The sequence below is a fragment of the Rhagoletis zephyria genome, unplaced genomic scaffold, assembly GCF_001687245.7.
Source record: "Rhagoletis zephyria isolate East Lansing unplaced genomic scaffold, Rhagoletis_zephyria_1.1 Rzeph_scaffold_00842, whole genome shotgun sequence".
Taxonomy (NCBI): Eukaryota; Metazoa; Arthropoda; class Insecta; order Diptera; family Tephritidae; genus Rhagoletis; species Rhagoletis zephyria.
In genome coordinates, this window is record NW_016157926.1 from 1,708 (window position 1) to 16,172 (window position 14,465).

Here is a 14,465-nt window from a genome sequence, read left to right on the forward strand (position 1 = left end):
GGGCGTCCTCTTAGACGCCTCACTAATGACAAATATACCAATTCCTCTTGAGGAAATCAAAAGGGTTGCAGACTAGCAAAAATTATGTTTAATTCGTACGATAGGAAACTTACTAATCTCCTAACATTAACAAGACGAACAGACTCGAGGCTCGTGATAGGATTGTTAACAGGGCACACGCATTAAATTAGGTCTAATAGAGGACAAAAATGCAGGAAATGCAACTATCATAAGAAAACCGTAAACGCTATGGACGCTATATATATTCGTCTATGTGAGACCTCTTATGGCCAGCCAGCATAACTTACCCTAATTGCTAATTAAGTAATCTTTTAAGCGGAAAATTAGCGCGGTCTGAGTAATAAAGAATATACACGAAAAATTTTGGTCAGCCGAAAATCATTATAACAACATATTAACAACCTAAGCTTACTATATTAAACAAAAAAACTTTTTTCAATTATCTTCATTATAAACAAAATGGCGCCATTTACATTTGAGCCCTCTCATTAAGCTACGGACACCCGTTCTTGTGAGGGTATACACTGCCCTCTATCAATTAATTTTGAAATGCTGCTAATTTTGGATGTCTTCTTTCGTTTTTAACTATTTTCTTTCAATGATTTTTTTTGATGGGTTGTTGTCCTTTTGAATAATATCTACTCCTTATCTGACATACCAGTTCATGTCAAGAGGGCTGTAATGGCTCAATGCTAAATCGGGTCAGAACAGAACTGGTTTATGAACGGCAGCAAATGTTATTGCAAACACTTCTTCAGATAAATTTATTGATTTTTATAGCGCACACGTGCCACACTGGCAGATGGCTTGCCACACCAAGTATATATTAGGCCAAAAAATAACAAAAAACAAGGAGCTTGTCCAACGTTTTTAGCTTGAAGACATCTTGGGCTCCATTTGTCTGTGTTGCATTATAAAACTCCTCCACCACACATACTTTTTCTTGCTTTTTGCATAAAATTTGCTCCACAAGCTCACACTACAAAAAGTAGATACGCGAAATTAATATCGACAATATACCCTATGAATATGTGTACTTACTTTATATTTACAGTGAGTTTTACGCAAGTGAGGAGTAAACATAGTCAACTAGTTTATTTTCGTGTCCATTCTTTAAGTGGCTTGATAACATGCATATTTCAGAATTTTTAACAATTCGAAGTTAATGCTAATTATTTGCGGCACACTAAGAAAAATGAAAACAGAATTTCCTCAGAAAATGTATGTGATGGAATTTTTTTAAATTATTTTTTCGTAGCTTAATACCTTTCATATTTTCTTAGAACATTTCATGGCCAAAAAAATAAAAATTAATAAATAAATTAAGTAATACATTTTTTTACTAAAATTGCAATAATCTTCTAAAGTATTAGTCCTACATAATAAGGTATATGGACCTTTTTTGTAGGGAATCGAAGTTAGCTAAGAAACATTTTTTTTAGTACTTGAACTTTGATGGACTTGAGCGAGCCTAGGATAGTGCCACAGACCTAGACTCAGGGTCGACGGCTATCAATGCCGATGGTTCCAAGCTAAACTAAAAAGTAGACTCCTGGATTCACTCCAGCTAACTCGCACTAAGCCTCAGTTTTCGCTTATCGGACCACTGCAGCGTATTTCAGGCAGAGCTTGAGAACATAATGGGGTCCGCTCGGTGGCTCATAGCTCCGTCCTTCCAGAACGGCCTATCGCTATATATTCTGACAGCCGAGCTGCTAGTAAATCCCTAAAATGCAACGAACCAAAGTCCAAGGTCGTCATAAAATGCAGTAGGATTCTCAGCATACTGCAACTGCATGGCTGGTGAGTTGACAAGAAAATGGGATGAAAATGTTAAGACGTGGGCAAACCTTAACCTCCTGCAAACGCAGATTAAAGACTGAACTCATCAAGGGGGTAAATACCAGTTCTGCCGTTAATCCCACATGTCTGACTACCAGACAAATTAAGCCAATAGTTGATGTAAAGCGTTCTAAAGCTCCCAAATAGTTTGAGCACTTCTCTCTCAGAATAATAGTCGAGATAATAAATAACAGGACACTTAATTTTGCGCATGAATGAAAAGATACGATAAAGAATCTTCCACTGTTCCGACCTGGCCAAGACGCGCAACCAATTCTTCAACAACTACTATTCAGACTGTTTAGCTGCCTTGTACTCAGCGAATAAATATTCTGATCGTGTAAAATTTCACGTTTTTGTAAGGTTCCAAAATTGGGGTCACGATGACCCTTCTGTAAAGTAAATGACGCAATGAAATGTTCTACAAAAATATTCCTCGGAAAATTTTTATATTTACTCTCAAAGTATTTCGCTCAGATGGTAATTTTAATATTTTTCCAAAAGCATTACGAAGTCAAATTTAAAACTTTTCCCTCATATAAAAACTGACCTGGTACTGCAAAATGCTTTGCCCCCCAGGCAACGTTCCGCACTTTGTTGGGTTGAGTTTTTTAAGCGACCTCAAAAAAGTATGAGGTTATCTATTCGACATGTGGCTTTGTTAATTTTATGTTGGTCCACGGATAACTTCTTTTTTGTGAACCGATTTGAATGATTCTTTGGCCTTAGATTAAGGACAGCCCACAGTGGTTCCATTTACATTTTATCAAACATGTCTACCAGACATGGCTATTTTTATCCTGGGCATTTTGGTAAAAATTACGATAGAGGTATAATTCTCAACTCGATAACTAAACATTTTCCCCATTGAATCACCAATCTTGGAAAACTTTACAATACAGAGGTGAGTATCTTCACCCGGTAGGACCCAGGTTCAGGCAACATCTGTTTGGAGGCGAGGAAAAACTGTAGTGCCTTCCATTTTCCCACTGACACCAAGACGCACATAAAAAATTGAAGGAAAAACTCGCCATATTATACATACATATGCGCCATATTAAAACAACCCCCGAGGGTCCGCCACTGACTGACACGTAGTTTAACCCCCAAAACGCCCCCCGCTGGATCCGCCACTGACATAGACATATGCAGAGTATGTATGCACATATATAAATAGTTAAGTTTTGATGGGAATAAGTTTTTGTGAAAAATTCTGGTAGTGCCTATCGGGGAAATATGTACAAATACCTATACATATAAAATTTTCGATACGTATGTATATATATGCACATATGCACATTCTCCATACTGTACATACTTATCGTTAGTCCTCTGCAATAACGACACAATTCAAAAAAAGAAACCCCTTACTACTGTTAAGTGGCTCATGTCTCAGAGCCTTATATAATTCATGTCTGATCCATACTACTTACTTACTTTAGTAAGGATTGGACATAGATTAGACGATAATAATAGACATGACCCACTTAACAGTAGTAAGGATTTTTATTTTGGGAATTTCGAATCGATCGATATTGAAATAAAACGACTATAATTTTGATTGCTTTTCACAGGCTTTATTCTCTTTATTTTGAGTTTAAACTTTTTATATTGAAGCGTAAGTCTCTAGTTATTCTTATTCGTGCAAAATGTATAATAAAACTGTATATGTATTTAATTAATAGCCTATGGATACAGTATGGTTATTTATAGCTATCAGCGCATTTTATTATGCTTAACGGGCCAAACTGTATTCCAATTGAACCAATCCTTCGGCAGAAAGTTGCTCTAGAAAAATTGAGGAGATAAAGAATCAATGAGCCTTTTGCTTGATTCAAAAGTATTTTTTTTTTAATATAAAAGAACATAAAACGGCAAATAAAAGCACGTGAAAATTGAACAGGTAAAAAAGTCTAAGTTCAGGCGAAGCGGAACATTAAATACCCGGGCACGTATTAAATACAGTTTTTCACATTTCCGAGAACTACCGTTACATATTAACCAGGAGTGGGTTTACCCCTACTACAAACATCTTTGATAGTATGTATGCATGTTCAGTTATCGAAATATCGAAGTTTCCATATTTTTGAAATTTTAGACCAATTTCAAAAATTGTCAACGTCCTGCTTTAATTAGTCCAGTACAATAATCATATCGAGTGTGGTAAAAATTGATGGAACGGTTGCCGGGATACACATATGTATGTGGTCGTAAGTGGGTGGTGCCGTTTGATATTTTTTACCAGGACCAACAACTGTGTCAAATTTATAATTTTCCGCCTAAAGATCGTTGTAAATATCAATTTTGAGCAGGGACCAAAAATAACTGTTATCTCGAATTTTCAAATTAAAAACGTTGCCTGAATTCTGAAATTTAACGAAAACGTTGCTTCATAACAGTTAATAGATGAGAAATATTTTTTCCGTTGCTGATAAGAGTTATTTCCCAACGTTTATTTTTTACGTTGCTCGGTAACAGTTATTGCCCAACGTTTATTTTTTACGTTGCTTGATAACAGTTATTGTTCGACGTTTATTTTTACGTTATCTGATAATAGTTACTTCACTCTCTCACTTTTATTTCATCATCTTTATCTTATTCTCCATCTCCATCTTCATCAATAACCTGTTCTTACAACGTTTATCAGACAACGTAAAAAATAAACGTTGTAAAATAACTCTTATCCAGCAACGTAAAAAATAAACGTTGGAAAATAACTCTTATCGGCAACGGAAGAAATATTTCTCCTGCATAACAGTTATCAGGCAACGTAAAAAATAACTCTTATTGACGAAATAAAAAATATTTCTCATCTAGTAACTGTTATGGAGCAACGTTTTTGCTATAAAACTTATAACTGTTATGTCCCTGATTTTGAGTACATAAGCTTCAGTATTTACTAAAATATCTCAGTTTTCGTATTTCTGAAAACTACCGTTATAGGGGAGGTAGAGGTGGTTATTGTCCGATTTCGCCCAGAAGTACATGTACTAAGTTTCGTTNGAGTACATAAGCTTCAGTATTTACTAAAATATCGCAGTTTTCGTATTTCTGAAAACTACCGTTATAGGGGAGGTAGAGGTGGTTATTGTCCGATTTCGCCCAGAAGTACATGTACTAAGTTTCGTTAAGATATTTCAGTTTTTAATGAAGTTATTGCAAGATCTATACATATGTAAACCTTGGAGTTATTGTGTGCACAGATGGATGGACAGGCAGTCACGGCTTAATCGATTTCTCTTTTCATTCTGAGCATTTATGTATACATTTGTCTATATCTGACTTCATATCTTTAGGCTGTTACAAACAACCGTTATACATATGAACAAAGTTGTTGTACTGAATTCTGAATTCCTTCAAGAATATGACAGTTTTCGATGAACCTCTCAAAATACATACATACATACATATGTACTACGTTATGACTTTCAGAACTTCTAGCGCATTACAATTAAAAACTCTGAATGTTTTATAAGAAAAGCTAATGAAAAGGGCATTTACTTCAACATAATCAGTTATCTTATACATCTCGTAATCCATACATATCGCTAATTTACTAAAATAGATACCGTCGTAACTTTTGAGGTAATGATGACCGTTATATCCTGCTTTAAATTTTATAAAAATGTCGTGCTAAAACATGGTGCTGTTTTCACATGGGAAGATCATATGAAACTCTATTTCTGGCGATTTTGCTAATGGATGAACATGTCGCACCTTTAATAATGATTTAAAATATTAACTTTTCTTTTGAGATTCTATCGTAATATTATATAGCATGGTGAAAGGATTACGTTCGATAGAACAGACAACTCAATATAAAAAAAACACGCATTTCGACTTTGTAATTAATTCTCCTGATAACTAAAGGTGCCAAAAATTAGGGCAGACTTACCACGATCACAGCACTGAGCGCACCAATGCAGGAACCGGCCAGCACATCAGACCAATGGTGCTTATAATCCGATACTCGACTCAGGGCCGTATACCAGGCAATCATAATAAACAGAAACTGTAAAGAATGACGCAACAACTTAGATCCTTTCCAGTCCATGCGCGATTGTAAGTATAACTATAAAATTTTTAATTCTTTAGTCATTAGAATGATAGCTAAAAAGTATCACCCCAAACTCACCGCAGTATATACCATGGTGTAGAATGTAAAGCTTGAGTGTCCGCTGGGGAATGAAAGATGAACTTCTTTTAACATGCGCTTCGTGGAATCATCGCCTTTGCACGTGAAGTCCTCGATGTATTTTCCCGCGTTGTTTGGATCATCACATGTAGTGCCATCGGACAAGATGGGCTGACAGACCTTCGTAAATAATATTACAAAACCAAATTGAAAATGATTAGCAAATAACAAAGATATGTAAATACATATTAAAATAAATATATTTTACACTTCTACTCTGAACCATTTATGAACTGGACCGGAAAAAAATCACTCTTAAAAACATGTTTTTCTTCCGGAAAATTTATATCGAAAATTTTTTCCCCAGAAAGTGGCGTACGATTTTAGAAACATGTAATTTTAACAGATCTGCAGAGATGTAAAAGTAATTCAATTTGTGATGCAATTTAATAAAATTTCCGAATAGAAATTTGATTAACTTAGCCAATTCTTGCAAAGTAGTGGAAATTGAGAAAGCAAAATGTGATAGGGTGCTGCAAATTTCTGCTGGAAAATTTTTTTTCCAGCGAAACCTTGCAAGTAAGAAAATCAGCTGATCACAAACACATATTTGTAAATAACCAAAAGAAAATATGGCCTTTTTGAGTTATTTATTGCAAATTTTATTATTAATGCTAATATGCTTGAGTTGACTTTATTTTTCGTTAATTTGCTGTTAATCTCCAGTTTGATTACTTTAGTGTGTGCTGACTATGGTTACCGTATGACATTTTTCGTTTGTTCCATAATTTTCTTTTAAATATACCAAAATAGATTAAAATGCAGCACGCTGAAATGTTTTTTTGCTGAAGTTTTCGGTTTTGGTAGGTTGCTTGTTGAAATGAAAATTTTATAATATATCTATATCTATTAAATCTTTGTGGGTGAATGATGGGTGTTTGGAGGAGATACTCTTGTGAATGCGTCACCATGTGATATCACAAATAATTATGGGAAAAATAACGTATTCATTCCGATCTAATTAATTTGTATGTATTTTAAAAAGGTTTTTCTTATCCAAAACTATTCAATTGTATAAAATTCCAAACCGGGCGAAAATATACCAAGCAGAAAATAAATTGCCAAATGAACCACCAGTGGAAACTATCGAAGTGATCAGCTGTTTCAAAGGTTGCAAGTTTTTGCAAATTTCGCGTTCTCGTACTTCTGTGCATATCTTGTCTCTTTAAGAGCGAATGCTGCAAATNTGCGGTCTCGTACTTCTGTGCATATCTTGTCTCTTTAAGAGCGAATGCTGCAAATNTCCAAACCGGGCGAAAATATACCAAGCAGAAAATAAATTGCCAAATGAACCACCAGTGGAAACTATCGAAGTGATCAGCTGTTTCAAAGGTTGCAAGTTTTTGCAAATTTTGCGGTCTCGTACTTCTGTGCATATCTTGTCTCTTTAAGAGCGAATGCTGCAAATTCTCAGATTTTTCGCTGCTGGATAATTTTGTCCGCTCAATACACACCTATGCATACGTATGTACATACATTAGGATTTACGTGAGTTGGACCCTACTGAAAATACCCCCAAAAATATCGTTATTTTGATTCCGTTGATAAAAATAAAAATAAATGGTATGCAGACTTTTTAAGCTTAATCTAAGGTAATTTTNAATTGCCAAATGAACCACCAGTGGAAACTATCGAAGTGATCAGCTGTTTCAAAGGTTGCAAGTTTTTGCAAATTTTGCGGTCTCGTACTTCTGTGCATATCTTGTCTCTTTAAGAGCGAATGCTGCAAATTCTCAGATTTTTCGCTGCTGGATAATTTTGTCCGCTCAATACACACCTATGCATACGTATGTACATACATTAGGATGTATCACCACAAAAAGAGTGGTTTTTCCACCGGAATCATAACTTTCGCCAAAATATTTCGGAAAATTTAAGATTTACGTGAGTTGGACCCTACTGAAAATACCCCCAAAAATATCGTTATTTTGATTCCGTTGATAAAAATAAAAATAAATGGTATGCAGACTTTTTAAGCTTAATCTAAGGTAATTTTCTAGAAAAATTATTAAAAAAAACTAAATTTATTTATAAAAAACTCGAGTTTTAGAAGTATTTTCAAATGGGTCTAGCTCACATTAGTTTTAATATTTTTCCGGAATATTTCGGCGTAAGTCTTAAAATATAATAAATTTTATAATGCCTATGGAAAAACGGTACCGATTTTTTCTTTTTGTATAGAAAGTGATGTACATATCGCACACCGTCTTCAAAAAAGTCACAACTCAAAATAATACGTGCTATTTCTTAGCACATGATAATCATATGGGCAAGGGCGACTTTACTTTAGGTTTTTTTTTTACAAATTATTACAAAAATTTGCTCCAGCTTTTGCTGATAGGTAAATAAAAGCTCTGTGTACATTTGGGCAAGGGCGACTTTACTTTAGGTTTTTTTTTTACAAATTATTACAAAAATTTGCTGCAGCTTTTGCTGAAAGGTAAATAAAAGCTCTGTGTACATTTGGGCAAGGGCGACTTTACTTTAGGTTTTTTTTTACAAATTATTACAAAATTTTACTGCAGCTTTTGCTGAAAGGTAAATAAAAGCTCTGTGTACATTTGGGCAAGGGCGACTTTACTTTAGGTTTTTTTTTACAAATTATTACAAAATTTTACTGCAGCTTTTGCTGAAAGGTAAATAAAAGCTCTGTGTACATTTTTAGCTCATAATCTTAAAAATGCCAAATTTTGAGTGTGACTCTTTGGAAAACGGTGTGCGATATGTGAAAAGGTAATTTGGTCTTCTACAGTGAAAGAAATACAGTACGTTTCATTTAGCTGCATCACAAAGAGCCATGTAAATATAACATTAAACAAAAATATACAAAAACCATTTCTCTAAACATGTTTATTCTACTTTATAAAGAAATGGCGAATTTTTGCCGATTTTTTCGCAAATTACTCGAAGTTTTGAGGGTATAAAAGTGCCGGTGTTGTTATTATTGCACTTAAAATGTGTACGTAAGAGCAGCAAGGTATTTAAAGCGGAGTCTTCTAATGTTGACCTGAAGTTTTTACATACAAAACCTACTGATGAAAAACATATTTCAGCCTCAAAACTTCTAGGCTAAACTGTCAAAAGGTAGCCATAAGCCATTTGAAGATAATGACCCCTATCTCCTCCATTACAAAATATTTGAACTTCTACCAGCACGTCGGACATATTATAAGTTTTTCGATTTGAGGAAGTTTTGAGTAGATTGATGTAAAAAATTATCTAACTTTTCCTTGAAACTCTCTGTTTCGTTTGCATTAGCGATGCTATGACTAAATTCTTTTAAATCTTAAAAAAAAAGGCTCAGACTGCAATTCAAAAGCACAGTTTCATGCGTTTTGTTAATAGCAGTGAAAACAATATTTATAAACAAGTTCTTACTATCAATTCGATATGTCAAGTTTTTTGAGGATTTGTTTGCATTAATCCCGGGATTGGCATCCCTATTTAGTACTATGTACGAAAGTATTTAATAAATAAAACGAATACAGAATCGTAGATTTCGTATATTTTAAAACCACACGTAAATATTACGAATGCCTTCGTACAATATATAAAATTATTGGTATAGAGATTTGATCGGTAATTTACGCATTTGTTTTGTAAAATAAACTAAAGTTTTCATAAATTGTACTGAAAACCATACAGACCATATTAATGCAATGGTTGGGAGGGTTTATGCTACCTTAAGAAAATTAAAAGTGTCTGGATTTTATACTCCACTGAGTACAAGGCGTTAGCTTTCCCTACAAATAATAATGCCGCAAATCACATATGCTGAGGTAGTTTACAGCAAGCTTGATAGCAACTCGATGCGCAAGGTTGATATTTTGTTTAATAATGTAACCCGTTATGTGTATGGTCTCACAAGGTTCGAGCATATATCGCCGTGGAAGTGTAGCCTCTTGGGTTGTGAAATATCAGAATATTTGAAAGCCCGAAACTGTGTTTTTCTATATAGACTGATTGCTATGGAATCTCCAGGTTATCTTTTTAATAAGTTAGTATTTACTAGGTCTGCACAGGTAACAGATCTAATTGTCCCTCACTTTAGTACGTTAGTATCAGAGAGATTGTTCTTCGTCAGCGCTATACGTTTGTGGAACTCTATCCCTGCTGTTGTAAGAAGTAGTCTAAGCAGAAGCAACTTTAGGCAATCTATTTACGCACATTTTAAGAAATAATGTTTTGAATGGACTGGCCATCTATCTTTACCTATCAATCTTTATCAACATTCTTAATTTATTTTCTATCTTTGTATGTTTTTATTTCTTATCGTATTCCTTAGTACTCTTAATCTTTATTGTTTAGGGATTATAATTATAATGTTAGTTTATTTATTTGTCCTTGTTTTTATTCTTAAGTTTGCAAATGTATGTACGTATGCTTTTCTCTTTGTTTATATTTAAATCAGCAATTTGTTGTACTATAAAAGATTATATCTTATTGTACTAATGATTATACATTTAAAAAATGAAATGAAAAAATGAAATGAAAAAAAATACCTTAGGAAACTCCTTTAGTTATATTTACGAATAGTTCGTAAAATCTTTGTTCTAAAAGTTGTACAAAAACCAAGACTACTAAAGTTTTTCGAACATTTTTATGAAATTTTATTTTCAGTGTGGGCATTTGAGCATCATTTCAGATAAGGACTAGTTTTAGAATGTGGTGAATTGATGTACATATGTATTTTAAAAGTGGTTTTGATGTTACCCAAAAATTATGTATACTTTTTTTAAATTTAATTTTAATCGCTGTCGCACGGGACAATTTTAGTCAATCGTGATATTTTCGTTAAAATTGCTTCTAAACGAATTTTCATGGAAATAAAAAATGAATTTATGTCGAATATACTTTATATTTTGAGTTCTTTGGAAATCTATGACTTATTATGTTTCAACTACATTCTGCAAATGTGAGCAAAATCGGACCATAAATACCGTTTTTCAAAATATCTAGACCCTGGCGCCACCTAGCGAGATAATTTTTCGCACAAAAAATATATGTGACACCCAAATGTACATACATACATACACATATAACCGTCCGCTTGTGCATTTTCAACAATACATACTTTGTTAATGGCTTCAAACCATTATTCACCAAACAGTTACAACATCGTCATTTCCACGCCACATGTGTTACAAATTAATTTTTTTTCTGTCTATCAAAGCTTCCAACCAATACATATTTCATCTCCCCCATTTCTGAAATTGCATTGGAAACATAAAATGCACTGTGTACATAGCTACATATGTACATATACATACATATTAGAGTCCAGCGCAATTGTATTTGCCGCATTTCATTNTGTCATTTCCACGCCACATGTGTTACAAATTAATTTTTTTTCTGTCTATCAAAGCTTCCAACCAATACACATTTCATCTCCCCCATTTCTGAAATTGCATTGGAAACATAAAATGCACTGTGTACATACCTACATATGTACATACATATATTGGTTTCTACTCTAAACAATTGCATATGTGTATGCTTCGTTTACATATGTATGTATGAATATGTGCATCAGCGAGTGCTGAACATCCTACATTTTACCATACTCGGTTGACAAACATAACTGTCCCCTGCTCTCCATGACGACTTANTGGTTTCTACTCTAAACAATTGCATATGTGTATGCTTCGTTTACATATGGATGTATGGATATGTGCATCAGCGAGTGCTGAACATCCTACATTTTACCATACTCGGTTGACAAACATAACTGTCCCCTGCTCTCCATGACGACTTAAGTACACTAATTGTTTTTAAAATCTTTAAATTTTTGCTTTCTATGGCAAATGAAAACATAAATACAAACATATGTATGCACCCTTGTCGTCAGCTGATTAAGTAAAGTGACATTTCTTATTTATTTTTTGGCATTTTCTCGACAATTACTTGTATATGGAAAAAATGCCAAGCACCGTCAGCAAAAAAAAACCATTAAAATTCAACGCGATGTAGCGTCTTTAAATTTGCACTTTAGCCTACTATAATTTAAAACTGCAGAAATAAAATTTGTGTAAAAATTCTGAAATAAAAGCTTAAAATTTTTGGGTGTAATTGAAAAAGTTTCTTTTTTTTAATTTTTGTACAAAGCTGGAAATNCTTTAGCCTACTATAATTTAAAACTGCAGAAATAAAATTTGTGTAAAAATTCTGAAATAAAAGCTTAAAATTTTTGTGTGTAATTGAAAAAGTTTCTTTTTTTTAATTTTTGTACAAAGCTGGAAATGTAGATTTATGTGCTGCTGGTTATGTAAACTGCTGAACTTTTATAAAAAAAAAACTACAAACAAAAGAAAAATAGCCAAAACTGGTTGAAATGTCACTTAACTTAATCAGCTGCCCACAAATGTACATATATATGTATGTACCATTTTATGAATTCGTGGTAAAACTTACTGCGAAAAAGTGAGGTCTCAAACGCCCAATCGAGTATTTAGCGATGTCTGTCGTGAGCTGGGACACAGCTGCTCCAAAGCCGAAAATACCAATTTTTTTGTAGCATTCAACCATCCAAGCAGGAACCTCATAGTCCATGAAAATATACCTACGGGTGGGAAAAGCTCCATCTGATGATGTTTTACTACGTTCCGCTCTCACTATCTCGACCGCAAGCATCTGAAACAATAGGATACATATTTGAGTAAGATTTAGTGCAAAGCCGGCTGAATAAAACGGAACAGAAATAATGCGCAATGTGGAACAATTTTTTTACAAAAAATATAGCTCATTTTATAACAAAAGCCTTATAATACATATCACGAAATTGATGGTAAATCGATGTCAATTTCAGCTACATATGTTTTAAACATCGACATTAATGTGACTATCAAACATGCCAAACTCTTCTCTCATCACAACATAAAATCTCGTTGTAATCGTTAATACAACCCTGGACTAAGCACACATACAAAAAATGTCAATCGTAATACATACACATCTGGCACTAAAATATTTCTATTGTGCTTTCGATTAATATCACTCAACACACGCATATGTGCTTAATTTAGCAAATTTCAAATTTAACAAACAAATTAAAAATATGGTTAACACATTACTAAATCTGTCATCCACCTACAACTTATGATCAACCTGGCCGTCTAAGGAAGATACATAAACTCCTTGCCATCATCGGAATTGCGTGACAATTCTCATAGCGGAAAAAAACATGCTTTGGATTCAACTTACCTATTTTTTTTTAATATTTTTTGTTTGATGGGTCATCCCATGTAAAGGAGGAAAACGACATAAATTTAAAAATCCCACTAATTATATCTATTACCTAAGTAACCTACATATAACTAAATTACTACATTTCATAAATCTCTTGGAAAATAATTACAAACAAATTTAAAGAAAGCGGTAATTTTTGTGTAAGCAAATTTTTACTCCATACGTAATTACTTTAACAAGTCACTAAAACCTGTCCCACCAGTAGAAATTTTAAATATTGTTTTTTTATATGTACATATTTTAGGGCTGGTCGAAAATCTATTTTTTCTCAAATCCTTTGGTAATAGTGAAAATATATTGTATCATGAAGTCAATAAGAAGCCTGCAAAATATTAGTCTTTTATTTTAATTGTAAAAGCCCGCGCATCGACCGCCAAGTGACCCACAGCACACTAGTCGAATAGGACCAATTCTTGTTACAAATTCTGGGTTCAGCAAAAAGGTTTGGTGCATATTATTTGATAATGAATCCTTTAACGCAAAATATAAAGACAAATATCATTTCTCGCAGCCCATTAGCTTATCGTTAATCTCAAAGTTATCTGTTTTCGATAAAATTTTAATTGTTCTCACGATAATTGCACTGGCCTATAGTCAAAAGATGTAAAGAACAGCATTAATATGTATTGCTGGCGTGTATTTTGGTCACTGATTCCAAATATTCGAATCTTCTTTTAATATTGGCTATAGTTTGCGAATTTTTGAAAATTTGGGAACAATTTCGATAGCTCTAATAGAAAAGCGATTATTTTCCATCATCGTGGAAAAATTTTGTTTATGCAAATGAGTATGGAAACACTGAACATACACAAATTCTAGAAACACTAATTAGTTTACTTATGTTTATGCATGCAATATAAAAATTGCAAATATAGGAAAATTACAAAAAATTTAGATCAACATTTTTTTATTTTAAAATAATTTGTTTAAAGTCTGAACGATTTTCATCATATTATTATCATAAATCAGTAACATTACGTCTCGCCTTCAATTTGGTAATTATTACGTACCGATCGAGTAACATTTACCAAAGTTATATCGAAAAACTTAAAGGGATCTTCAGCTTTTTTCTAAAAAAATGTCTTTTCAATTGTATAAGGGAAAATCTTTTGAGACGGGGACTTCAATAAAAAAAAAATTTTTTTTCAACATAGTAGCACAA

The 14,465-nt window shown here is 33.3% G+C and overlaps 1 protein-coding gene across 1 annotated transcript in view; it reads right to left on the reverse strand.

The window, feature by feature from the left end:
* Nucleotides 1-3,409: 3,409 nt before the first annotated feature.
* The window catches only part of wun (wunen), a 76,961-nt gene continuing 65,905 nt past the window's right edge, over nt 3,410-14,465 (reverse strand). Inside the window, exons 3-6 of the mRNA XM_017614511.1 lie at nt 12,470-12,688; nt 5,999-6,178; nt 5,759-5,935; nt 3,410-3,651 (exon numbers count right to left, since the gene is read on the reverse strand). Of these exons, the coding sequence (XP_017470000.1) occupies nt 3,580-3,651; nt 5,759-5,935; nt 5,999-6,178; nt 12,470-12,688 (648 nt within the window). The 3' untranslated portion in view covers nt 3,410-3,579. The remainder of the gene's footprint in view (nt 3,652-5,758; nt 5,936-5,998; nt 6,179-12,469; nt 12,689-14,465) is intronic.